At 56.8% G+C, this 26273-nt stretch overlaps 1 protein-coding gene across 1 annotated transcript in view; it reads right to left on the bottom strand.

Annotated features, from left to right (window-relative positions):
• Positions 1-870: 870 nt before the first annotated feature.
• Positions 871-26273, bottom strand: part of MN1 (MN1 proto-oncogene, transcriptional regulator) — a 44751-nt gene continuing 19348 nt past the window's right edge. The window contains exon 2 of the mRNA XM_042911295.1: positions 871-1071. Within this exon, the coding sequence (XP_042767229.1) occupies positions 890-1071 (182 nt within the window). The 3' untranslated portion in view covers positions 871-889. The remainder of the gene's footprint in view (positions 1072-26273) is intronic.

Below are 26273 nucleotides of genomic sequence, written 5' to 3'. Positions count from 1 at the left end.
AGAAAAAAACACCACTGTTGAACATTCCGACTCCTTCCCACTGAGCGGGCTGGACACATCATCACCTCCGTTGCAGAGAGGACAGCTTCCAGCAGAAGACAGAACGGAGCTGAAGGCTGAGCGTGTGTTTGTAGGAACGAAAAATATATCTCTCTCTATTTTCTTAGGGAACAGACAAAACAAAATCCCAGGCGGAAGACCTAAGGGGGGCATTAATTGTTTGGCTCCTGCCTGACTGATGACAGTTGGGTGTCAATATATAATATCGTGATGACAATTTGACTTTCACCCGGCAATCTTCCAGAACTACTATTCTCCAGGATTTCCATTTTAATAAGCAGTGAACAAAGCAAAAAGAAAAAAAAAAAAAAAAAGAAAGAAAAGGCGGTGGGGTGGGGGGGAGGGGGAGAGGGACAAGACTAAAAGAGAATAAAAAAAGAAAGTAACTCTTGTCTTATTATGAAATAACAATGCTTTGGACATACAGCAGCATGAAAATAAAACAAGGAAAGAGGTCATCTAAAAAACGTATGCCAAGATTACAGAAAAACGGGAATTATATCTAGCAGGAAAAAGGCTGAAGCAAAAGTTTGCTAACTGCAGAAGGGTTAACACTGGTAACATACTGTGGCAGACAAGTTTCTTTTTTAAAAAAATTTTTTGAGGCTTTTTTTTTTTCCCCTTTAAATTAACCCTTTCCGGTCCATATGCCACTAAGCAGGTACCAACCTAGAAAAAAAAAATCATCCACTCAGCAATAGTGGCCCTTTCAAATTACCAGGAGGGTGGGGGTGGGCGGAGGGGGGCGGGGGGGGGGCGGGAAGAGAGGGGGGTGGGGGGAGGAAAGGGCGGGGTGGGGGGGGTGCGGGGAGGGGCATTTCTTGTCAATTCAAGTCAGGGCGGCCACGAACGTCCCGAATCTGTTGGAAATGTCGGAGTGCAGAGACCGCCAGGTGGGCACGGAGGCTCGGGCCTTGGTGTCACCCACGTCGTCTGTGCAGTGGACAGACAGGCACTGCAAGTGGTTGCCCGGCTGGGTGGCTGAGGCCTTATTTGCAGGGAGGTCATGGGCTGCAGAGAAAAAAGGAAGAAAGGTTAGGAGCTTGCTCTGCTCTGCAGGAGGCCCTAAGGGGGGGGGGGGGGGGGATAGAGTCGGAGAGACGTGCGTGGGAAGAGAGACACCACCCACGCCCTCTTTTCCTGCCTGAAGACCGTCCGAGGAGATCTAGAGATGTCTGGTTCAAATCCCCCTGAGGTTGCCTCTGACGTGGCTGGGAGACCTCTGCTAAGGGTAGGCCCCTGGCTCGGTGTCGGGTGTTTCCCTTCAGGAAATGGGAGAATGGGGCAGGGTTTGCCCATCTCTGACAGACTAGAGTTCCCAAAAGATTAACTGGATGTGGAATAAGTTGGGAAGGCTTCCTGGAGGAGGGGTATCTAAACTGGGCATTGAAGCATATGTAGGAGTTCGCCGGCTATACGGTCAAAGGGTGGAGGGGAGGACTGTCAGGGTCCAGAACACGGCTCATTCTCTTGTCATCCTCTGGACAGACACTCGCTAAGGGCCTACTACGTGCTGGGGACTTCCTGAAACAGCAGCAAACTGCTGAGACCGGTGTCCTTTGCCCACCCCAGCTGCTTCACGAAGGGAATTGCAGTGGTGCAGGTGAGGGAGTCGGTTCCTCCCCTACACCCTCAGCGAAAATCCCTTGAATTTCCTTCTCAGTCGCACAGCACCAGAAACACCACCGATCATAGTGATGTCTGGGTTCGACAGACTTGAGGGGCAAGAGAGTCTGACAACCACTCATCACTTAGTATGAATGACACTCAGAGCACGAGCTGGGAGTTCTAAGGCAAGGAAGGAATGGAACAGTCATTTCGGGGGCTGCTAACACGCTGGAATTGGGGGTGGGGGCCCAGCTCCGGCCGAGGGAGCACACCCAGATACTGAACTCCGTGACCGGCCCGCCCTCCTCGGCGTGCTGTTGCGCAGGCCCGGCCAGGGCCCTGTGCCAGGCAGGAGTTACCCCGCCCAGCCCGCCCTCCGGGATTAAGGGGGGGAGGCCTCCCCTGGGAGCCGAGCCACGGCCTGCAGAGAAAATCCTCCCAGAGAATGGGCCAGGCTGTGACTAAGTGAGCTCCCACCCTGGAGCCCCAGAGACACCCAGCTTAGGACCGGCATGCTGGGAGGAGCTGGGACTGGGGAGAAGGACTCTCTCCCTGGCTCATTCATCCAGTTAACAAGCCTTTACGGAGTCCCTACTATGTGCCAGGCACGGCACTAGCCTTGCGGATCAGGGAGGATTCGGATAAGGCAGACACCTCCCCCTCCTGGGGTGGACAGCGAGATCAGGAGACAGCCTCGGTGGAGTCACAGGCTGGGGCTTGAACCCCTAATCCCTGCCACATTCCCCGGCTCTCTCCGAGCCTCAGTTCCTCATCGCCCCCCAGGTGGGGGCAATGTCACCTCCCTCGGGCCTTATAAAGGCCTGGCGCACAGAGCACTCCCCAGACGGGGCTGTTGGGACTGCCATCCGTTTCTGGGGCGGCCAGGAGGTGAGGGGTCCTTGCAGAGGGGCCTTCCAGAGGCCCCCAAGCCTCGTCCCCACCTTAGGACTAGCCACATGGGCCTGCTCCTGCCCACTGGAGTCTTTGCTCCCCTTTCACAGAAGGGGGAGCTGAGCCAGAGGTTTCAAAGCTTGTTAGTGGTGGTGTCACTGCTGATGCCACACCCAGGGCCTCCTGGGGACAAGGTTCCCCACGAAGCTAGAGGCATCAGATTCAGGGTCCCCTAGCACACAGTGGGCCCCGGATTCCAGCCCCTACACCTCTGCTCTTGAGCCCAAGCTTGTCTTGCTCCCAGTGATGCCCTGCTCCCTGGTCTCCGCAAAAGGGATTTTCTCCAAGCACTGTGAGATCTGGACTGGGGGAGGGGAGCATCTGCCAGAGAGACAGAGAGAGAGAAAATTCTGAAGGGGATTCCTCACTTCATTTCGCACACATCGTCTCAAGGAGCCAACAGAGCAGTTGCTTGGGCCCATTTTACAGACGGGAAACCGAGGCCCCCTGCCAAAGTTTGCACAGCCAGAGAAAGACGAGACCCAGGCCCAAGCCCTGCCGCCGGGCTCCCTTGCCCTGAGGCTGCAGGATGAAGGGCGCGAGATGAAGGAACGTTCTCCAAGTTCTGTGCTCAGACGCAGGAGGCCTGGGGGCCCTTCTGGAAGCGGGCTTTGCTGAGCGACGCTTCCAGACTGACCCAAACGGCCACATTTCCTAAAGACGCTTTATTGCCAAGTTATGGATGACTCCTAAACACGCCGTGTGCCGATTCTAGAAATAGCTGCTCCTCTTACTTGGGGAGGATTTAAGGAGGGAGTGTCAGGCATACAGCTGAACCTGTCCGTGTGTGATCTCATCCCGTCCCCCGCCTCCCCGCAAGCCCAGCAGCTGGGTGCCCCTTCTCCCCACCTGGGGGCTCAGAGTGGGGGAGGCCCTCGCCCAATGTCACAGAGCATGGGCCCACGATTCCCCAGCCTCTGCCTGGGACGAGCCAGAGAGTCTGATATCCACGGGGAATATTTTTAAGAGAGAATATTATTCTTCAGCTCCTGACAACCCCAAAGCATGACCAAACTCATCCTCCCTCCGGAATCATTCCAGCCGGGGGGACCCAACACGCCCTGGGTCTGCCGCTACCCCCACCCACCCACCCCCCCCCACCCACCCCCCTCCGGCTGCGGATAAATCAGTCCCATGGAAGCGGCCTCAAGTCAGGGCCTGCCCCTACTCGAGAGAGGCCCTCACTCCCCGCTCCCCGGGGGGCAGGCATGCGGCCCCCCAGGCCAGGACCCAGAGATACAACCACCCCTCGCTGAGCTCACAGGGTCAGGGGAGACCCTGCAGCTACTCAGCGCACCGCGGAAACTGACGTGGAGTGTCAAATTTTCCACTTGTTAGCTCTCGGCCTCCCCTGTCGGACTGTGGCTGCAGAGGGGACAAGGTCTGTCTGTTTGCCACAGCGCCCCATGCACAGGAGGTGCTCTGTTGGGACCTGTAGGCCGCGACGTGAGCCTCATCCCTATTTGACAGATGGGAAGACTGAGGCCCCGGAGGGCATGGAACTGCCCCGGGGTCGCCGGGGGCCAGGCCACCAGCTTGGACCAGCCCTCTCCTTTTAGTCCAGGATTCCCCAAGGGCTGGGCTGAGGTGGAATCCCAGATCCCCCATACCTGGGCAGCTGGCCCCATCTGCAGAGTCTCAGTGTCTCCATCTGTAACTTGGGGATGGTGATCCCTGGCAGGCCCATCTCAGAGCGGCTTGGGGAGACCATACAAGAAAAAGAGGGGATAACAGTGTGCATGTGGGGGTCAGTCCTTGAGGCATCAACTCAAAATGTGTCACCCTGAATGTGCCTCCCCCCTGTGCAGGCAGCACAGGGGCCAAGGGGAGGAGCTTTGGGGTCACGGGACCCGAGGTCACGCCCGCCCAGCAAGAAAGGGCTGCGGGGCAGTTTTTAAGGACATTCCCCTCTTGGCCAGAACAGAGCACTTCAGTCCCCAATCCAGGGGCAGGGCCTGGAGCTGGCCACCCCCCACCCCCCACCCGCCGGTCTTCCTTCACCCACAGAACAAATCCTGGCTGAGCTATCCCGCCCTTCCTCAGCTCCCCCTCCCTTAACAAACACAGCACTTGACTTGGTCTTTTTTGGCACCAACTTGGAATCACGGTATCGGGGTACCGGCTGCCTCCGGCTCACCCCACTGTGAACATGAGACCGCGTCGGGTTTTGCCTTCTGTGCTTCTCCAGCCACGACAGGGGTCAGTAAATTCCACGAGGGGAAAGGCAGGACCCCGAGCCGGTGTGAAAGCAGCGAGCACACGAGTAACCCAAGTGATGCCATATTCCCTTACCGGGTTCGACAATGACCGCGCCTGCCGTTTGTGGAGCACAGGACTTCTGCGAACTTCACTTGAGCCCCCAGAACCTCAGCCCCAGAAAATGGGGGAAATAATAGGACTGGCCGCCACGGAGGCAGTTACGAGGATTAAAGGAAATGATCCATGTAAAAGGCTTAGCACGCGGCCTAGCACACAGCAAGCACACTCCCTGCCTGAGCGGGGAGACCCGCGGGGCCTGCCAGGACGGCCCGGGGACCCTTTGGCCTGGGTTGGAGGGAGGAGGGGAAAAGACGTTTGTTTCCCTGGGGACACCTCGTTGTTGATTTCACTTCTGGGGAGGCCGCCCACACCCACGGAGGGGACTGACTGAGCTTTCTTTTTCAGAGTCCGCAAAACAGACCTTGCCACCGCCTTGCCCTGCACTCAGTATCCCCAGGGCTGGGTTCCAATTCGCACGAGGCACGTGGTCCAGGGGTCATGAGCTTGGTGGGGGCAGCTGCCCGCCCCCGCCTCCCCGCCCCGAGGCAGGGCTTGGTGACACAGTACCACCTACCCCTCTGTCCTCGATCCCTCAGAAAGGGGACTTCTGCCTGGCCACCTCCTGCCCCCCCCCCCCCCCGCCGTTGCCGCCCTCCATACGGAAGGCCGGAGGTATGGGGGAGGGGGCTGTGGAGGTCAGGGTGGCCTCCCAACTAGCGCCCAGATCAAGGGCCCCCCGGGTGCTGATCCAGGGTGTGGCCTGAGCAAGGTGGTAATCTGTGCTGTAAAATGGGAACCAAGTTCACGGGCTTCTGGGAGGATTAATGGAGATAACACGGGTGAAGACTTGAGCACATGAGGAGCCTCCCCAAAAGGTTAGCTGCTCTCAGGATTATTACCCTCACTGTTCTTCAATAGCCCAGGGCCTTGCAGGCATCAGACCTAATACTGCCCATACGCCAGCAGGGGATACTGGCCACGGGACTGTCTCTTCATCTCCGTGGGCGCAGGGGCGGCGGGGGGGGTGGGTGTCTGCCCCACCCCTGCCCACCAACGGGTGGGGGGACCGGGGTGCGATCCCAGGCGGAGCAGGCAAATTAGAATTCCGTGCGTATTTTTAACTCAAAGCTTATGTAAGGAGCAGTGTGGGCCCCAGCACACAATAGCGAATGACTCTCGCCCGACTCACCCTCGCCGGATTCCGACAAAGGGAAATGTATTTTGGTTTTTCCTTTATTTGGACCTGGCAGGGGGAGACACTGGCGTCTGACAGCTGCCACTCAGCTGGGGTGGGGGGGGAGCTGGGCCCCTGGGCCTGGAAGCAGAAGCAGGCCGGGGAGCCACGGGGTTGGGCCACGTCCCATCGGCCCTTCTGTCCTGCAGCCTGGGAGTCCCGTGGGCCCCCAGACACATCTGTGATCCTCCTGGCTCCTGTTCCCCATCTCCAAGAGAGGCCCGGCTAGCTCTGGACATCGAACATCGCCTTTCACTCTTGCCCAGGCCCCAGAGTCCAGGCACCAGGGAGGGAAGAGGCTGCCTCCAAAATCCACCTGCTTCTCTCCTGCCCCCCTGCCTCCACCCCGGTCCAGGCCCCCACTGTCTCCCGCCTACGGTGGCCTTGTGCTGGCCCCCAAGCCCATTTCCCCCGCTGTGAGTCAGGTGACTTTCCTAAAGCGTCAACCAGAGCAGGCCCCTCTCCTGCTTAAACCTTCCATGGCTCCCCAGGGCCCCCAAGATAAAGCTCCCAGCTCCGCATAACCTGGCCTGCTCCCCTCTTGGGCCACCAGCCTCAGAGTCTCAACAAAGCCCTGATCCTTCCCACCTCCACAACCCTGCTCCTGACGTTCCTTCTGCCTAGAACACCCTCTCCTCCTCACCCCTGATGACTCCCACCATCCACCTGGCTGTCAGCCTTTTGGCAACGTTACTCTGACGTCCCTACTCTGAGGCATGTGACCCCTCTCCCTGCTCACAGATGGCACCTCTGTCCCCAGGTCCCCCAGTGGCAAGGATAGCACCAGTGACCCCCTAGCACTGATACATCTCACCCTGGCAGAGGGGGAGTCCTGGGTTCAGGGCCCCTCTGTAACACGCAGCCAAAGATGGAAAACATCATGGGGGGGTGGGGGTGGGGGTGGTTGGCTGACCTCAGGCAAATCACTGTCCCTCTCTGAGCCTCGGCTTCCTTCCCCGTGAAATGGGACAAGGACAGCACCCCACTCGCTGCCCAGTCACACCAGGCTCTCCGGTGCCCGGCACGCGGCAGGTGCTCAGGTAACGGCCACCAGCTATCACAGCAGACAAAAGCCATGCAAGAGAGTCTTGCCCGGGGTGGCCAAAGTCCCTTTTCTAAGGCAGCACTAAGGCCCATCTCCAAGAACCCGCCCCTGGGGATGTGGGGGACCCTTACCACCCAGGTGGAACCCTTCCGCAAAGCCCCACAACCCCAAAGCGGACCCCTCCTCGGCTGCCCGTCCACAGTGCGTCCCCGGGCCGTGTCCCCTCCTCCGGGGAGGTACACAGGCTCCAGGAGACTCACCCACTTTGGGCTCAGAGCAGGAACAGCAAATCTAAACCGGATGCTGGGCTACACAAAGAGAGTCCATCCACAGAGCCACGAACCAAGCCGGAAAGTGGCAAACCCAAAGCCCCACACCAACCCTCCCCCACACTCGGCAGCTTTGGGGGAGTTGAGGCTCTGTGTGCGCTGAAGCCTAGATTCACATCCCACCCTCCATCTGAATCTCACCAGCTCCGTGACCTTGGGCCAGATCAACTTGCTGAGCCTCAGTTTCCCCATCTGTAGAAGGGGATGACAATCCCTCCTGTGCCTGGCCTAGGGGCCCTGAAGGCAGACACACCCACGAGGATCCCAGCTGTCCCTCTGGTCCCTGGCGCACAGTAGGCACCTGATAAGGATTTGTTACATATTTTATGCTTGGCTGTGTGACCTTGGGCAGGTCACTCTCCTCCTCTGGGCCTATTTGGGCCTCTCTAAGATGACTGATAGTAGACAGATATACAACCTACTTGACTCTTTTTATTCCTTTGGGGAAATGAGATTTTACATTCGACGTGGGCAGGAAGTATCCCCACGTGAGGGGCACTAAGATACTCAGCCTGAATAAGCCCCAGGAAACGGCACCCGCAACCTCAGGGATCAGGAACGGGGGGCTGGTGGCTGGAGGCCTGACTGACTCTCCATCCGGGCATCTGCCGGCACCCCCTACCCTTTCTCTGCCCGCCCTTCAAGGACGGCTTCTGTGTCACTGTGACAAATGAGGAAAGGAAAAAGATGACCATGTCCCATGTCTCCAGTCCCATCAGCTCCAGGGATGTTAAGAGGGAGCACTGACCTCAGGCTCCCTGCGGGCCGGGCCTCGGCCCGTATCTCATCGGATGACGCCAACACCTGGGGAGAGAGGGCCCGACACCCCAGCTCATTTCACAGGGGAGGAAACGGACGTTCAGAGAGGGGACGTCGCTGACCCACGGTCACACAGCTAGCCAGTGGCCGAGCCTGGGTCACTCCCAGGTCTGTCTGATGCCAATGTGTGTGGGTGCATCAAAGTCACATGAAAAAGTAAAATGTCCCAGCCAAGGTGGCAGGTGTTACCTCCCCCCCAACCCCCATCCCTCCTCTTTCCGTCTCCCTCTCAACACCCGCGAACTATTCTTTCTCAGTCTCCCTTGTTCTCTGTCTCTCTCTGAGTCTCTGGTGCTCTCTCTCCCTCCCTCCCCTCTTCCCCGTCTTTCCCTGAAACCCACGCTCGCTTTTTGGGGAAGGATCCTAAGGCTCACAGATGGGATGAGAACGACCCGGGGTGACAGAGTAGCCAAGGACAAAACCCGAGGCCCCATCCGATGCTTTCTCCACGGACGCTGCCTGAGTTTCCACATCAGCCCCCTCTGATGGGGGCGACACGGAGCTTGCACGGGGGCTCCTGAGAGGTAGAAAGCGTCCCCCACCAACGATCAGGAGGGACCCTGTGAGGCCCCACCTTCCCCGGCCCCATGAGGGTGAAGAAGGGGCTCACGCTGGCCCGCCAGGGCAACAGAGTCTGGTGCGAGGCTCGGCCAGGCCCCTGGAAGGCTTCGGAAATTAATTGGAGTTGACTTGGCTGAGGGCAGCTGTCATTTAGATTGAGAACTGGCTGAGGGCTCCACTGAGGCGAAGCAGCAAGGGCATCGTGGGGACCAGGCTGCTGAGCGCTGGGAATGGGGGGCGGGGGCTGAATGTGGGAGACCTTCTCCAGCCCTGGAGGAGGAGACGGGGTGGCATCGGAGGCCCAGACTCCCCGGGATGGACGGGGCAGGCCCCTCACCCCAGCCCGAGCCTCCGATCGGGCTCCCTCTCCTGGTGCCTCTGGACACACAGCCAGTGACCTGTGACAGATGCAGCCCCGTGCACCCCCCCGGCCACTCCCGGCCTGTGTGCTGCAGAGACGTGACAGGCTGGGGAGGGGGGGGGGCTGCAGGCCGACCCCTGAGCCTGCCCCTTCCTTCTGACAGTGCCCACAGTGGCCCAGCAAGGGGGCCAGAGCAGGAAGACCACTCACGGCCCGCAGAGTCCAAAGCGCCAGGTTTCAGCCTCGGCCTTGGGGACGCAAGCTGCCCCCCCAGCCTGTGTTCTCATCCGTGAAATGGGGACGGAGGCAGTATTATTCTGAGAGAACCACCGGAAGGGTCCGGCGGGATCTCAAGCAGAGCAGTTAGCACCCTGCCAGGCACCAAGGACGCCGGGACAGACAGATGCTGCTATCGGCGTCTCTAGTAGGATTGTTAGGTTTGAGACACTCTCCAGCCCCGTCTCTGGCAGAGCGCTCCCAACCCTCTGTTTTCTCTCGCCCTCTCACTGGCAATTCGTTCCCCTTGGCACCGGAGCCACCCCTGGCCACCCCTGGACAACCTAGTGCTGGGTGGCCCTGGACAGGATGCCGCCCCTCTCCGGGCTCCCGCCTGTGCACCTGCGCCCTGGGAGCGACCCAGCGCCTGGGTAGACACCTCCCCGGAGCCCCCAGCACCCTGCCTGGCGTGCGGCGGGCCATTCAACAAATACACTAAACTAAACTAAAACAAATACACACACGTTCCTGTTGAGGTAGAGCCTTGTCGCTTTCAGCCCCCGGAAGGAGAGGCCAGATTTAGCGACACCTCGGAATTTAAAACAGTTTTCAAAGTGCTGATGCTTTGGGTGGAGGCTCTGGGGGACACCTGCCCCGCCCACCCACCCGGGGCCTGCGGGAGCTCTGTGGTCCTCCCACGGGGGGGGGGGGGGCTGTGTGTCCCGTAGTGCTTCTGCGTCCCCGAGGAAGGGCTCTGCACGGGGGTCAGTTGTGGAAGAGTCACACGCTTTGCAGACAGGGGCTTGGGTTCAAATCCCACCCCTGCCAACCGTCAGGCTGGGGGACCCTGCATCAGCTCCTCGACCTGAGTCTCCACTTCCTCACCTGAAAAAATGTGTCCGGTCATTCCTGCCTTGCCGACAGGGCCAACGGGCTGGTACCCAGGTGCCTGGTACCCACAGGACCCTCGATGTCCCGTTCCCATCATCATTCTCCAAACCTGAGGCTTCCTCGGGCAGCCTGGAAGAGGGGGCCCTCGAGACAGCAATAACAGGAGGGCGATGGGCCAAAGCATCACTACTGAGCAGTTGTGCCCAGCTGTATGCGGGGCACGGGACTCGGAGAAGTGATCCCAGCACAGAGCTCCCAGCACCCCCACCCAGAGTTCTCAGACTGATGGAGAGTTACTCCACAGACACGTAAGCGTAAAACAGAGCGTTGTCGCTCCCACACCAAAAGGCTGGCCTGTGTCATCGACGCAGGGCACAGATGGGGGTATCCGGGAAGAATTCACAGAGGAAAGGGCATACAGGGGGCTTACGAATGAACATAAAGCTTCGCAGCGAGAGAAGCAAGACGTACGCCCCAGGCCAGCACCGTCACTGGAAAGAACAAGAGGCCAGCTCAGGGGCCCCGATTCAAGGCGTGGGGGACAGGGAGGAGGAGAAATCTGCAAAGTTGAAATGAAGTCAGTCACAGGGGACCCTGGACGCCCCAGGAAGTAGCTCTGTTCCTGAGAGCAGAAGGGAGCCAAAGTAGGCTTGTGAGCCGGAGAGGGGCGTTGGGAATCTGTCAAAACGAGTAAGAAGCTTCCACCTCATCCATTCCAGCCTTAGCATGGGACACCTGACTTAGAAACACATTCCACTGGGGACAGGGTCCTTTGTGTTCCACCACTCTCAACAAGAGGGGGGTCCGATCCCAACCCCGAGAGAATGGTACTCTGGGAGAGCTCTGGTCTAACTGCACGGGCCATTCCTCCCCAGCAGCTTCTGAGTCAGACGCCTATAACCCGGGTCCCCAAGAACGCCACTTCAGTCTTGCCATGTCTCAGCTGATGACCTCTGCAAGGGACTCCGCTCCACCTCTCTGTGCCTCTACCTCCCTTCCACACGATGGATGTGAACATGGTGCCCTGTGCATTTACATAAACGAATTCTCTCTGAGGACACTGGTGGGGAAACCGAGGCACAAAAGACACACATCCCGGGTTATCCAATGGTAAGCAGAAGCATCGAGGGGAAGTCCCTTGATCTCTCTGCATCTGAGTTTCCCCATGTGTGAAATGAGACCACACACTTACCGGGCAGAGCAGCTGGGAGAATGAATACAATAACATTAACAATAACAGACAAGAATTACAGTTAATACCTGTCACAACTTCATCCCTCACCATAACCCTGGAGGATGGCTTCTATTCTCCCAACCCCTTTTTCACAGGTGAAGGACCTGCCAGGGTCAGCAACCTACAGCCCATGGATCAAGTCCGGCCCACTGTCTGACTTTATCAATAAAGTTTTATTGGTACACGGTCACGCTCAAACACTTACATTTAGTCCATGGCTGTTTCATGCTACGAGGGCAGATTTGAGTAGTTGTGACAGAGACTCTATAACCCATCAACCTAAAGTATTCACTCTCAGGCCCTCTACAGTGAAAGTTGGCTGACCCTGAACCTGAGGCTTATAGAGATGACGTCACTTGTCTATGTAAGTTCACACAAGTAGGAAGGAGCAACCAGGCACCCAGTAGGCACTCAATACATGCTTCCTAGAAACATGTTTATATGTGAACAATGCTGCTAATCTGTGAAGACCCTTAAGGAATCAGAAATGTCCTCCTTATTCACTGTGTCCCTGGTATTCCTTCTCGGGCCACCTCCCTCCTCCCTGCCTTCTTATTTAAAAGTCAGTAGGGGCACCTGGGTGGCTCAGTCGTTTCAGAGTCCGACTTCGGCTCAGGTCACGATCTCACGGTTTGTGGGTTTGAGCCCCGCGTCGGGCTCTGTGCTGACAGCTCAGAGCCTGGAGCCTGCTTCAGATCCTGTGTCTCCCTCTCTCTCTGACCCTCCCCGTACATGCTCTGTCTCTCTCTGTCTCAAAAATAAATAAATGTTAAAAAAATAATAATTAATTAAAAAATAAATAAAAGTCAGTAAATCATTCAAATATTGGCCAGGGGTACTGGAGGGTCGGGGTTGTTATTTTTAAAAAAATCGTTCCAGGGGCACCTGGGTGGCTCAATCGGTTGAGCGTCCAACTTTAGGTCAGGTCACGATCTCATTCTTCGTGAGTTCGAGCCCTGCATCAGGTTCTGTGCTGTCAGCACGGAGCCCGCTTTGGATCCCTCTGACCCCTCTCTCTCTCTCTGCATCTCCCCTGCTCGCTCTCCTTCTCTCAAAATTAAATAAACATTAAAAAAAAATCATTCCAGAATGTGTCTACGACGCAGCCAAAGAGAAACGTGGGCCCTCCAAGGCAGAGTGAGTCAGCCACATCAGGCCAGGGGAGACGGGTGGCCACCCCCCAGAAGGAGGTTGTCACAGCTCAGTCTCCCCTCGTGGAAGGACAGGGACGGGCTGGGCACAAGCGGGGCCGAGGGGACACCACTGGACAGAGCACAGGCCCTATGGCAGGCTCCGGGGTCTTCTCACTGGCTCATCTCGTTTATTCCCTCAGCGATCCTATCGGAGCCAAGGTCACACAGCGAGAAAGCGAAGCGTCAGAATCCAAACCCAGGATCGTATTGTCTTACCCACCCGTGGCATCTGCCTGGCCTGGGGGAGAGAGACGGGTGGAACCAGGGAAGCTGGTCTGGGCTTGGGGGGAGCCGGTCGGTCACTCCCAGCAAAACAAGAGGGAACGGAGCCTCTGGATCGCCGGTGGCAGGCACAGACATCCTGAGCTCCCGTGTTCCAGGGGATCTGGCAGGTCGGGCCTACACTTTAGAGAGGAGGTGTGCCTGCCACCCCAGCTTGCGTTCCCTCCCTCCCCTGCTGCAGGAAACCGGGGCCCAGCTCTGCCAGAAGCTGGCTGTGTGACTTCAAATGCATCACTCACCCTCTCTGGGCCGCCGTTCCCTTTTGTAAGTGGCAGGAGTCCCTACGGCCAGGCCTGTGATTCTGTGACCTAAAGAGGCCATCCAAGTAGGTACTGCCACCCCAAATTCTGCTGTGGACTGACGGGAAAGGCTGGCTAAGCTGTACCTCGAGGACGGAGAGGGGACGGCTCCGCCCTTTGTGTGCGCATTGGGGCCTGCAATGCCCAGAGTGAGTCTCTGGGGTTGACCTGGGAGGAAGGTAGGGTATGGATTCTGCGGGGAAGGCGGGGGCCACCACATTCCTTCCATGGCAGAGGTCATACCCCCTTGTCCCTGTGGTTTTCTGAAAAGACTGGGCTAGCCGTGCTGTAAACTGGAGAAACTGAGGCCGGAGAGGAGCAGAAGTGTGAATAGATCAGAGGACTCCTGCCTGCTTGCCCAAGCCAGCACTCAGCCCTCTCTTCATCCGGAAGGTCTGACAGTGGAGTTTGCAGTATGCTGTCACCAAGTGGTAGCAACACTACGCATGCCTGCTCTCCCCTCTTTCTGGACCACTACCTTCATCTAAGTCAACCCTTCTGTCTCCTCCTTCCTCAGGTAGGTCTTTCCAAGACCCTCAGGGGACTCCCAAGTGCACTGTATTATAACACCCGGTGCTAACCCTGACCTCTCATAATTGTCCTACCCTCTACCTCAACCCCTAGAACACGAGTTCCATGAAATCAGAGCCTGGTCTCCCTTAATCACCACTGTGGCCCATGGGAGACCCTCAACCAGTTTGTGCTGACCCATCAATTCCTAGGAGCAGGCATAAACCCTAAAGGATCAGTGAAATAAGGAAGCTGAAACTACATCGCCTGGGCCTCCAGACAGACCTGCATAAGAACTTTTCAAGGCTTCCTGGTGCCAATGAAGCAAGCCTTCATTAGGAGACTTTCCCACTGACCCCCACCCCAAAATTTACTGAGAGGGGCCACATCCCCTCACAGACTTATTATCCAGCAATGGGGGAATTACATCCACTTCCTTCCAAGTCTGGAGGCTACAATTCGCCCAATTTATTTTAGACCCTGCTCGTGCATGGGGAAGCCACAAAATGCAAATGCCTTTTGAACGGAAAGAAAAACTCGGTGGGGAGAGGCAGGGGTCCGCTGACAAATGCCAGAAATTCCCTCCACCTTAGAACCACTACCCAGGAAGACCCCTTTCCCAACCAACACCCCCACCCAGCCCACCGTGATCTTAGGCACCCCTCCTGCCTGCTGGCCCCGAGCCCCTGAACCCAGTCAGACAACCTCTGAGATGAGTATTCACGCGGACACCGGGCAAGGGAATCCGTTGAATAACCTCCAACATTCCCACCATCTCTGTGTTCCCTTCTTCCTCAGGGAAGGAGACCAGATTCCAGACACTCGTTCTAGAAGTTCCATGTCCATCCCTGCATCGGGACCTCCCACCAACCTACAGAAGGAGGGCCTGCTACTCCTTCGTAAAGGAGGCGGAAACAGGTGCACAGAAGCGAGATGACCCGCCCAACACCACACAGTGAGGGAGCAACTGAGACAGGATGAAGTCAAGTCCTTTCCCCAAGGCTCGGGTACTTGCACAGTAAGCCAGAAAGACAGAGGAGAAGAGGGAGCGAAAAGAAGGGAGAGAGGAGAAGGAAAGAAAAAAAAGAAGATTCCCTCTCTCCTAAAGGGCTGTCACCCTCCCTTCCCTCCCGGTCCGCCCACTGTAAGTCTGGAAGCACCTGCCACTTTCTCGGGAGTGAGAAGAAGCTAGCATGCCATCCGATGAGGGCATCTGATCCAGGCCAGGCCCCGCCCACTGCAGGGTCTGAGCCCTGGGGAACCAGGCCTCTAGGGAGGGAAGCGGGACAATAGGGAAAAGCCTCTGCCCTCAGGTGCGTGGGTCACCCACCTGAGCGAAACTCTTGCAGAGGGAGGTTTCCAGTTGCCATGGGGGGGGGGGGGGGTGCAGGGGGCAGGGCATCTGTTGCTAAGCAACAGGCTTGCACCAACAACCTACCCAGAGATCACGACATGCTTGGGTTATAACAAGTCCCTGATCTTGGGGGCCCCTATGACATAGCTCAGGAGCTCTGTGCATCTGAAACTGGGCTGTCCACGCTCTGGAAAACCGTGTGGATGATTCTCAAAAAATTAAAAATAGATCTACCCTATGACCCAGCAATAGCACTGCTAGGAATTTCCCCAAGGGATACAGGAGTGCTGATGCATAGGGGCACTTGTACCCCGATGTTTATAGCAGCACTCTCAACAATAGCCAAAGTATGGAAAGAGCCTAAATGTCCATCAACTGATGAATGGATAAAGAAATTGTGGTTTAGATACACAATGGAATACTACGTGGCAACGAGAAAGAATGAAATCCTGCCATTTGCAACAACGTGGATGGAACTGGAAGGTATTACGCTGAGTGAAATAAGTCAGGCAGAGAAAGACAGGTATCATACGTTTTCACTCTTATGTGGATCTTGAGAAACTTAACAGAAGACCATGAGGGAAGGGAAGGGGAAAAAATAGTTACAAACAGAGAGGGAGGGAGGCAAACCATAAGAGACTCTTAAATACAGAGAACAAACGGGGGGTTGGTGGGGGTTATGGGGGAGAGGGGAAAATGGGTGATGGGCATTGAGGAGGGCACTTGTTGGGATGAGCTCTGGGTGTTGTATGTAAGCGATGAACCACGGGAATCTACCCCCAAAACCCAGAGCCCACTGTACATGCTGTATGTTAGCCAATTTGACAATAAATTATATTTTTAAAATAAATAAATAAATAAAATAAAATAAAATAATAAAACTGGGCTGTCCAACACGGCAGCCACTAGTCTCATGTGGCCTTTTAAATTTAAAAATCAATTCCTCGGGGTGCCTAGGTGACTCAGTTGGTTAAGCATCCGACTTCGGCTCAGGTCATGATCTCACGGTCCGTGAGTTCGAGCCCCGCGTCAGGCTCTGTGCTGACAGCTCAGAGCCTGGAGCCTGCTTCAGATTCTGTGTTTCCCTCTCTCTGCCCCTCCCCAACTCATTGTCTCTCTCTCTTTCTCTCTCTCTCTCTCAAATAAATAAACATGAAAAAAATTAAAAACATAAAATAAAAATCAATTCCTGATTCATAACTAACCACGCTGCTAGTATTCAACAACCATCTGTGGCCGGTGGTCACTGTCCCTGACAGCACAGGCAGAGGACCTCTCCATCATCGTGGAAAGTTCTATTGGACGGCACCGGTCTAGAATTATCATCTACGAGGTCCCAGTCTCTGTCAACTGGTTTTCTTACAAAAGGCAAGCTCCATCGTTTTTCCAATAGAAGTTTGTATAGACGGAGGTAAACGGGGGGTCTGGGATAATCCTTTTCCCGGATTATCAACCACTAGGGACTCCCACCAAAACATATTTCCTCTTGAGCCCAAAGCAGAGCACGGCCCGCTGACCGCCCACAGCTACTCCCTTCCGTGGAGCCCAGACACAGCCTCCGAGTCTTTCTCAACGCAGCGTTCGAGGCAGCCAGAACGAATCGATCCGGATTAGCAGGCGATATTCAGTCTAGAAATCTGACTGACCTTGTGCAGTCCCAGGAAGGGAGACACTGAGGCCCAGGGAAATACAGCTCTGGACGGCTGAAGTTCACACCCTCAAAAAGTGCCTGGATGTGCAGTGACGGAAAACAAAAAAAAGGTAGCAATAATGACAGTGATGCCTCTGGGCTGATCACCTGCTCCGCGGCCAGCCCCGAGCCTCCATTTACACTGGTGCAATCCTGTATTGTCATGACAACCTATAACGTATGCATTATGATCTCTCCATTTTCCAGATGATGAGTGAAGGGAGATGGAGAGATCCAAGGGGACCCACCCAAGGTCACACATTCGCTAACGGGGAGCCCTCCCAGGCAGGCCCTGGGCCAAGCGGAGAACGAGGGATGCGCTCAGCCCCCCCACCCCCCGCTTTTCCCCGGCTTTGTGACCTTGGACAAGGCACTTTCACTCTCTGGGTCTAGTCTCCCTGCCACAGGGGTAATAGGTCTTGCCTCGGTCAAAGAACTCAAAAATACGTGCAGATGTTGTATCCACAGTAAAAAGGAATGATTATCAGCCAGACTTTACAGTCCAAACCTGTTTTTAACTTACGCTTAAATCTACCGTCAAAGGGATTTCGAGTCCCGAAAACGGTAAGACCAACCGGTTCCATTTCTTGAGCAGCTTCTCTGTGCCACACGCCATGACTGCTTTCGCGTGACAAGAGCAAGGTTAGGTAGAAATGAGAGACCGAGCAGCCGGCACAGCCACGAGCCCTTCACATCCGACCCCTCACAGAAAGTTTGCTGACCCCTGCGCCAACTCATCGAGGGGGCAAAACTACCCCCGTTTTACAAATGAAACACCGAGGCTCGCAACGAAGGGAGGTGATTTGTCCGAAGTCCCACGGCTGGGCAGAAACTGCGGAAGTCTGGATTCCGTTTCTGGAGGTCAACCCGCAGGGATCTTCCAGGAAAAGCGGGTCGAGACACGTGCCAGGCCACCTGCTGGAAGCACCAAGCCCAGCGGTACTCGCTGAGGCTCCTCAGACATAAAGGAAGGGCGGGGGAGAGGGGGCACACGCAGCCTCTCAGCCAGGGCCGCCCACCGCCCCACGCCCTCTCAGCCTTGGCCTCGGGGAGAGCTCACCACTCCACGGGCAGCTCACGCCCAGCCGCCAACAGGCCCGGCGCCTGGCCCGGTGGGCACCAGCTCGGCCTGTTTTATCCCACTGCCTCGTCGCCTCTCAGTAGAGAAATCGCCCAAGACTAATTGCAAGTAATATTTAATTTTATCAGGGATAATTACATGAAATTAATTCAGCTTCTACCTGGAAGCACTTTGTTACCGTTCGCTTTCCCAAGTAGCTGGGGTGAGAAAAAGGAGGCAGGCAGGCAGGCAGGCAGGATGAGGGAGAGACAGGGCCCCGACATACGCGCGGAGCAGGCAACGGGCAAGGTAATCAGGCGATGACGTAAGTGAGCGCCAACTGTATGCACGTGGGAAACGCTCCGCGGCACGGCAGTCACGCAACCCCAGGACAACCCTGCAGGCGGGCATGACGGGCCCACCCCCCAACCGCCACTGCTTTGCAGAAGACGCCACGGGGTCCCAAAGGATCCCGGGCAGAGATCTGCGCGCCATCGGGGAGAGATTCCTGCTTGGAATCGCCTGCATTCCTGCTCGGCCGCTTCCTGGGGGCATGACCCTGCACAGGCCAGCTCGCCTCTTGGGCCCAAGTTTCCTCATCTGTCAGATGGGTGAACTGCCACAGTGGTTTCCAGGAGTCGATGAAGTAGCCCAGGCGACAGCAAGCGCTCCACGGAGGCAACCGCGACTACCATCATCGTCATCAAGAAATGCTGCTTCCGAGCTGGGGCCTCCTGTCTCCACGGAACCCCGTCTGAGCCAGGGGTGGGGGAGGATCGGAAGAAGAATTTGGGGAAGGCCTGGCTTTCTCAGCCTCCCCGAGGAGACCCCACACCCAGAACCTCCGAGCCAAGAAGTACAGATGAGGCCCCCAACAGGCCGAGAAACCCAGGCTGCTCCTCCCCAGGCTCTAGCTCTCCACCCGGCCCTCCAGGAGCCCCATTTGGGGGCACAGGCTCCCCCGGGGCACCAAGAAGAAAAGGGGGCCCCTCTCTCACAGCTGCTGTGGTTGCCAGCCTCCCAGAGGTCTGGGGGTGGGGGGGTGGCGGTCTGGAGCCGCTCTGAAAGGCCGCGGGCGCCGGGGGTTCATTTAGCTGTTTTCGGGTGGCTCCGATGAGTTCATTTTACCCCAGCAGAATATTAAACAGCTCCTGGGGAAACAGATGCTGGGCTTCGGTTTCAGAGGGAGGGAGGATGGGAGGCCACAGGCCGGCAAGGGGAGAATTCAAGTTCCCCTTCAGGCAGCTCCAAAGACCTTTCTAGGCTCGGTTCAGCCTGAGCCGTTGCCACGGTGACCGGTGACCAGGGACCAAATGCATGGCATCAGTGGGAGCCCAGGCTGGCACCCCCGAATACCTCACGTCACCTAGTCCTCACAGCCCCCGCCACGAGGCGAGAAATGTGCTATGCCCATTTTATAGAGGAGAAAACCGAGGCACAGAGTAGCAACCTGACTCACTCAAGGCCACACAGCAAAACGGCTGCGCTGAGATTCAAACATCACCTTGGTCCTCTGATCTCTCCCCACCCCCACGGCACCCTCTTGGAAACAGACGCCGAGCAAACGGTCTCGGGGCAGACCCGAAGCTTCCAAGTGTCCCGTGTGTTCAGATTTCCCTCCACTCGACAGAGACATGATCCCACTTTCTATCATTCTAATAATAATCTCTGACGTCTGAACAGCTTTGTTGGAGGCTACAGAAACGTCTGGGCATGTCGTTTCCTCTAAGCTTCGCTGTGATTTACCCATTCCAGGCAGGGAAATTGAGGCCTGGCCAGCAGAGTGGATCCCAGAGCCACTGCCCAGTTAAGGGCAAAGGCATGACGCAAATCCCCCTCTGCTCCCCCTGCAGATTCAAGGTCCGGACCCCTTCCCCCCGCGGACGGAGGAAGCTGGCATGCCCTCCCACCTCCGGAGCACAGAGAGGTGGGGTGACTTCCCCAGGGCCACACGGCCTAGGCTCTGAAGTCAGCCCCTTGCGTACCCCCCGACCCCGCTCCCAGCTCTCACCGGCTCCCACCAGAAACCCTCACACTCCTGGCTATCCACACAGGTGCCAAGGGGTTTCTTTGGGAGTTTGTGGTTGCCTATAGTTTTTCCGCCCCCTGCATTCAGGGTAATTAGGGGATTACAAATCAATAACAAGTTAATATGCACCGAGTCTTGCCAGCTGTGAGCGGTCGGGTTACGGGCATGAGCGAATGTAGTCGCCACAGAACCCCGAGGTGGATGCTGCCATCGTGCCCTCTTCACAGATGACAAAACTGAGGCTCGAAGAGAGTATTTGTGGCCATTACCATATGGACCTCATGTGCTGGGAGCAGCTCTGCCAGGTGCTGACTTAAGCCGCTGATCTGACCCCATATCACCCTGACACCGCCTCAGCCACACGCGCATTCTCCTGAGCCCCATTTTACAGACCATCTATGTGACCCTTGCCCTCGGATAACTCCACAGACGATGGAGACCTTTGGTCACCAGGCATGAACTCTGTACTATTTCCATGGATTGGTGGGGCGGGGGGGGGTGCGGCGCAGCTTGGCCCGGTGGGCAGAAAGATGGGAGTGCTGCTCCAGCTTTACCACCTGCCAGCCACACCCACCCCTGCACCTCACTCACCTCATCTGTAAAATGGGTCCACAGAAGCAGCTGCTTCACAGGGGCGTGAGGATGCCGTGGGTGACTCAGAGAAGGCTCTGGCACAGGCTGGCCTCTCAAGGAATCCAAACACCACCTCTGAGTCAGTCCCGTCCTCCTACTGGGCCCCAGAGAGCTCTAGGGATCAGGGTTCAGAAGAAGGGCCCTAGTCCCATCCCTGCCTGGTACCAAATGGGAGACTCAGCACGTCACCACGGCCTCCAGGGCCTCGGTTCCCCCCCGCCAACACTCTAAAAACTGGAGCCCCCCGACTCTAGCGAAGACAGCAGGAAGAAGCACCCATACCCATAGGCAGGGGCTGGGCTCCAAAGGGTTAAGCTCGGCTCCGATTTCTCCCAAATGGCAAAGACAGAAGCTAAAAACCGCTGCCCTGCTCCCTGCTGCCTGAAGCCTGACCCCTGACATTTCCACTCCCAGCCGCACTTGCATTTAAAAAAAGGGAAGGAAGAAAATTTAACCATCCACACAAACAGGTTGGGTGGTGGTAGGGGTGGGGGGTGGCAAGGAAAGACGGGGGTGGGGGGGGGCTGCAGATTTCCTTTTGTAGAGTCCAGTTCACCACCCCCCCGCCCCCGCCAAAAAAAATTTTTTTTTTTTTAAAGAAAGACCTAGAAGGGAGGCAGAAGGGGGAGAACAGAATAAAAAAGGTGGCAGACAAATTCTCCGGAATCACAGGGCACCACTAAATTTTCTGATTAATTAACCCTGAAAGGGGCCTCTCTCCCAGTCCTTCCTGGGGGAGGTTCTGGCTGGAGGAGCCCTGTTTGCGGAGCAAGCAAGCCTCTTTGGGGGGTGGAGGGGATTCACTCAGGGGTCCCGGGGGGTGGGGTGCTCAATCCCCTCTCGAGGCCTCGCTGTAGTTAAAGCCAAAGATGATAAGGAATTTATCAAACGAGATTTACACAGGGAAACCCTAATTAAGAGGTTAGTCTCCAGTTTAATTGCCTTCAAACCTAGGCAGGCAAGCCCAGACAGATGGATTTTCAGTCTGACCTCATTAAAATATAATAATAACCAAATAGAATACAGAGCAGAATCCCAAGTCCACAACGTGGCTAACAAGTAGGGGAGTGGGGCTCGGGGGGCAGGGGGGGTGGGAAGGGCCGGGGGCCTGGCCTGACCCAGAATCCCCTCACGCTCACATCCCCGGGGCTGGCCTCAGACCCCTGAGCTGGCCGGCATTGCCTCACCCACTCCTCTTTTGAGATCTGGTGATTCTGGACTCTTGGCCCTCGAGGCCTTTTCTCCTCCGGCCCCTGCCCCCCTTGAGGCTGGCACGCTGGAATATAAATTGGAAGCATGCATGCCCCCCCCCCAACCCCAGGTGGATGCTACATACCAGACAAAAACGACTGCAGGCCTGGTCATCTGGGGTTAAGAATGGTTTTTGTTTTTGGCAGGGAATGTGGAGGAACCCAAAGGAACTGGCCGGGACATTGTTCCAGGAATGAAAGGGAGAGGGTTGAAAAAGGGGTGGTGGGGGTTGGGAGACAGAGCAAACACCTGGGGAACCACAGCTGGGGATATTTTTCTGTCCCCCAGGGACTGGAGGGCAAAGAGTCTTTGTGCCGGTTTTTAAAATGCAAGGAAGGGGGGCGCCTGGGTGGCTCAGTTGGCTCAGGTCACGATCTCAGGGGATCTCAGGGTTCGAGCCCCTGGTCCGGCTCGCTGCTGTCGGCCCAGAGCTGGCTTCCCGTCCTCTGTCTCCCTCTCTCTCTGTCCCTCTCCCACCCCACCCTGGGCAGATAGGAGTTTACTTCCTACCCACACTCTTCTCCACCCCACTTTTGTTTGATTGAACCGTAAATTAATGCTTGAGGCCGAAAACTCCAGCAGACGAGCTTGCTCAGCATCACGTGGAGAGGAAACCCCAGCAAGATGAAAAGTCCGGTTTTTCTGTCCCTAGTCGGCGACCCAGGCCGACGACAACGTAGCAGGTTCCTGGCGGCCAGGCACGGTCTGTAAGGGCTACTCACGGTATGTCTCCTAACAGCCCATGGAAACACGTCACTGTCCGCCTACAGAGTCAAAATGTGATTAATACTCTTTACATTCTTTGTTAGCGTTGCTGCCGTAATTGCTAGAAAAGTTTCTAAGGTTAGCAAGGGACTGGTTTTCTAAGCCCTGCACTAACAGGGAACCTACGAAGTGGGTGCGTGGGACCAGGGTACTTGCAAACTCCAAGGGGCTCCGGGAAAGTGCACGATTCCTATCACGGATCCGTTTTCTCACTGCCTTGTGTTCTAAAACCCCCAGCCGTCTGGGGAATCCTTGCCCAACACAGCGGCCACCATCTCCACCCTCCACGGCACCTAGGATCACCTTCCCAGACCCTGCAAACTGCTCTCTGCCTGCTGGAAACTGAGTCGCCTGGTAAAGGGACACCCCCCCCCCCCCCAACCTACTTTCTGCAGCGCGTTGCCCTTTCCCCTTGAAGGCTCCCGATTCCTCCTGCCGGTTGAGGGGGGGGGGGGGCGGGTGCAAGGCCCATCTTTATGTCAGAATTTAGTGACCTCTAGGATGTGCCGAATGCTGGGTAAATTCATTAACTCCTGTAATCCTCACTAAGACCCTGTTTAACCCAAAAAAACAGATGAGGACACGGAGGCCCAGGGCGGTGAAGGGACGGGTCCAGAGGGAGGCAGTGCTGGCCCAGACTTCGTGTGCTGTCCTCCTCCCTGATCTCTGGGGCGTAAAAGCCAGCGCTGAAGGCCAGCAGTCAGGGGACTAATGGAAGAGATTCGGGCACCCTGTGACGGCCCACCCAGGTCAGGGGGGGGGCGCTGGCATCGGTAACAAGCCTCAGGTGAGACAGGGGCTGTGTCCCGGACCCCTGGGTCTCAGGCAAGCATGACCCATGGAAAGGAGGGGCTGGTGAGGACCAGTGTTGGGGATGGTGACGGGGCCAGCGGGGTGGGGACGAAGAATTCCAGTGTCCAGGGCGCCCTCCCTTCCCTACTCACCCCAGTCCCTCTGGAGGAAAACCCTCACAGCCCTCCCAGGTCTCAGGGCTGTTGGGGTGGCACTCAGCCCCCAGCCCTGGGACCAGGCAGGAGGCACCCCTGCATCTGACAGAGCCCCAGCCTTTGTTCATTCAGTCACTGGGCACCTACTGGCCACCAAGCGGCTGGGAGAGCTATCACATGGTGTTCATTCTGGTCTCGATACATACGTCAGAGTTGCCCAGTCATCCTGGGCACCCCAGCAGGCCCACCCCAGACCCTCTTTCCTTACACTGGCCGGTTTCCTAGAGAACATTAACGATTGTTCGTTTTACCTGTGTTTCCTGGGTAATTCCCTCCCCCAACAGGCATGGTGCCTGCTTTGTTCACAGCTATGGTTCTGGCATGGTGCAGGGCACAGAGAAAGTAGGTGACAGATACATAGGCAGATAGTCCCTGCCTATGGGGTTCCCAGAAGATACCAGTATTGACCCATTTGACAGACAGGCAGACTGAGGCTCAGCCAGGTTGCACGGCCTTGCCCCAGTCACACCAAGTCACCTGCCCGCCCCCAGGTCACTGCCCCTTCAACCTTGCGGGGAACCAACGGTGAAGATCTCAATAGTCAATGGTGTGGCTGACATTTGCCAATAGAGGGCGAGACCAGGAGCCCGTTCTATTTCGGGCACCTGTTGGTAAGAAATCAGCTTCCTGTCTTGTCCTTAGCGGTCCTGAGCATGGGATCCCAAGTCAGATGGGCCCAGGGGTGAACCTGCACTCTGCCCCCACTCCTAGCCAGGTGACCTTGGGCAGGTCACTCTGCCTTTCTGAGCCTCAGTTTCCTCATCTATAAAATGGGGCTTGGTATGATTGGTGCCCGGTGACTGTGGCCTGTTACAATTGCTTTGCAGCTCAGAGAGTCAGGGAGGAAAGCAAAAGAAAAGCTTGCAGAAGGTGGACGCCAGGCCCGGGTCACCCAGAGGCTCAGCCCTCTGCGCCTCCTCGGGCCGGCCTCGGCAGGGCCCGTGCCTTTCCTGCCCGGGTGACCTCTGTCAGGCATGGAGAACAATGCCTGGGAAGAGAAGGAAACAGAGTCTCCCTGGGCCAGGACATAAATCGTGGCCTGCCCAGATCAGGGAGCGGACGGACATCCCCCACGCCCCCCACCTGTGGCAGGCTGAGCACTCCCCTTGGGCTTCGAGTGCCTTGTCCTGGGGGGGGGGGGGGGGAGGGAGGGGGAACACGCCCCCTCTGCCCTAACCTGTGGCCCCAGTGCTGCCAAACCAGGGGAAGAGAGTTTCTGCCTCCTCAGAAGGGGCCGGGAGTGAAGAAAGAGAAGGGAACCCGACATTGTCTCAGAGACTCTGGGCTCAGATGCAACCCCTGTTAATTGCACATCTACAATGTGCCATCAGATCCCATCCCTCTGGCGCCCAATGCCCTCCCCAGGCTCCCTGTCATCCACACTCCTGACCTGATCATGATGATAAGCCCAGAGTGGCCCAGCCCCTGCCTGCCTGGACCATCTCTCCCCGCTCACCAGCCCCTCCCCTGCCCCAGGACACTGCCCGCTCCGTCCTGCCTCAGGCCCAGCCCCCGCACTTGCCGTGCCCCCAGCTGGAAGCCCATCCGTGCACACCCTGACGGGGCTCGCTCCAGGATGTGGAAACTGTTCAATATTCAGGGATTCTGCACGCCGGCCGAGGGCTGAAGTCGGCCACGGTTGGGAGTATTTCCGCCTAGGGAATCGGCGAACGCTACTAAGCAGAACTTCCTCCCTCCTCCCCCAGAGAGCCGGGTGTTGGGCAGTTACCAGCACAACACTGGCGGGTCCCTTCTCATTATTCAAGCATCTCCCTTACCTGTCACCACCCCACAGAGGCATCCCTGGTGGCCCAGCCTAGAAACTCTCGTGCACGCCCCCTTCTCTTAAGTCTCCATACCCGGTCCTGCCCGCTGTATCATTCTGCCTGTTTCGCTGTGTGTCCGTCCGTCGGTCCACTCTCCTAGAATGGTCCGCCTGGCCCCTGGCTGCATCCCAGCACCTAGGACAGTGTTACCACAGGCTAAGTGTTTCATTCACGTGTGTTGAATAAATACACATGCCAGGGGCTTTTGAATTCAGACTAGGCCAGGGGCGCCTGGGTGGCCCAGTCGGTAAAGCCTCTGACTCCTGACTTCGGCTCAGGTCATGATCTCACACTTTGTGAGGTCAAGCCCCGCGTCCAGCTCTGTGCTGACGGCATGGAGCCTGATTGGGATCCTCTCCCTCTCTCTCTCTGCCCCTCCCCTGCTCTCTCTCTCTCAAAATAAATAAATAAACATTAAAAAAAAAAAAAAGGAATCCAGACCTGGCTATCATGTGTTGATTATTTTGAACCCCAGCCCTCCACCCTCCCAATCCCTCACTCAGCATGGTTCAGGGTTTCTCCGCACCGGCACATTTGACATTTGGGGCTTGGTAATTCTTCTCCGGAGAGGACTGGGGCAGGGACCTGCGCATCGTAGGATATTTAGCAACAGCCCCGACTTCTACCCACTAAATGCCAGTAACGGCTTCCCTCTCTGCAGTTGTGACAACCAGAAACATCTCCAGACATTGCCAAGCAATGGGGGGTAGGGGAGCGGGTGTCACATCATCCCCAGGTGAGGAGCACGGCCAGACTCCTGAGGGAGGTGTCTTCCTCTCCCCAGCATATAGCCGAGGCCACTGAGG

This window comes from Panthera leo, chromosome D3, assembly GCF_018350215.1.
Source record: "Panthera leo isolate Ple1 chromosome D3, P.leo_Ple1_pat1.1, whole genome shotgun sequence".
NCBI lineage: Eukaryota > Metazoa > Chordata > Mammalia > Carnivora > Felidae > Panthera > Panthera leo.
This window is presented reverse-complemented; position numbering and strand designations above follow the sequence as displayed.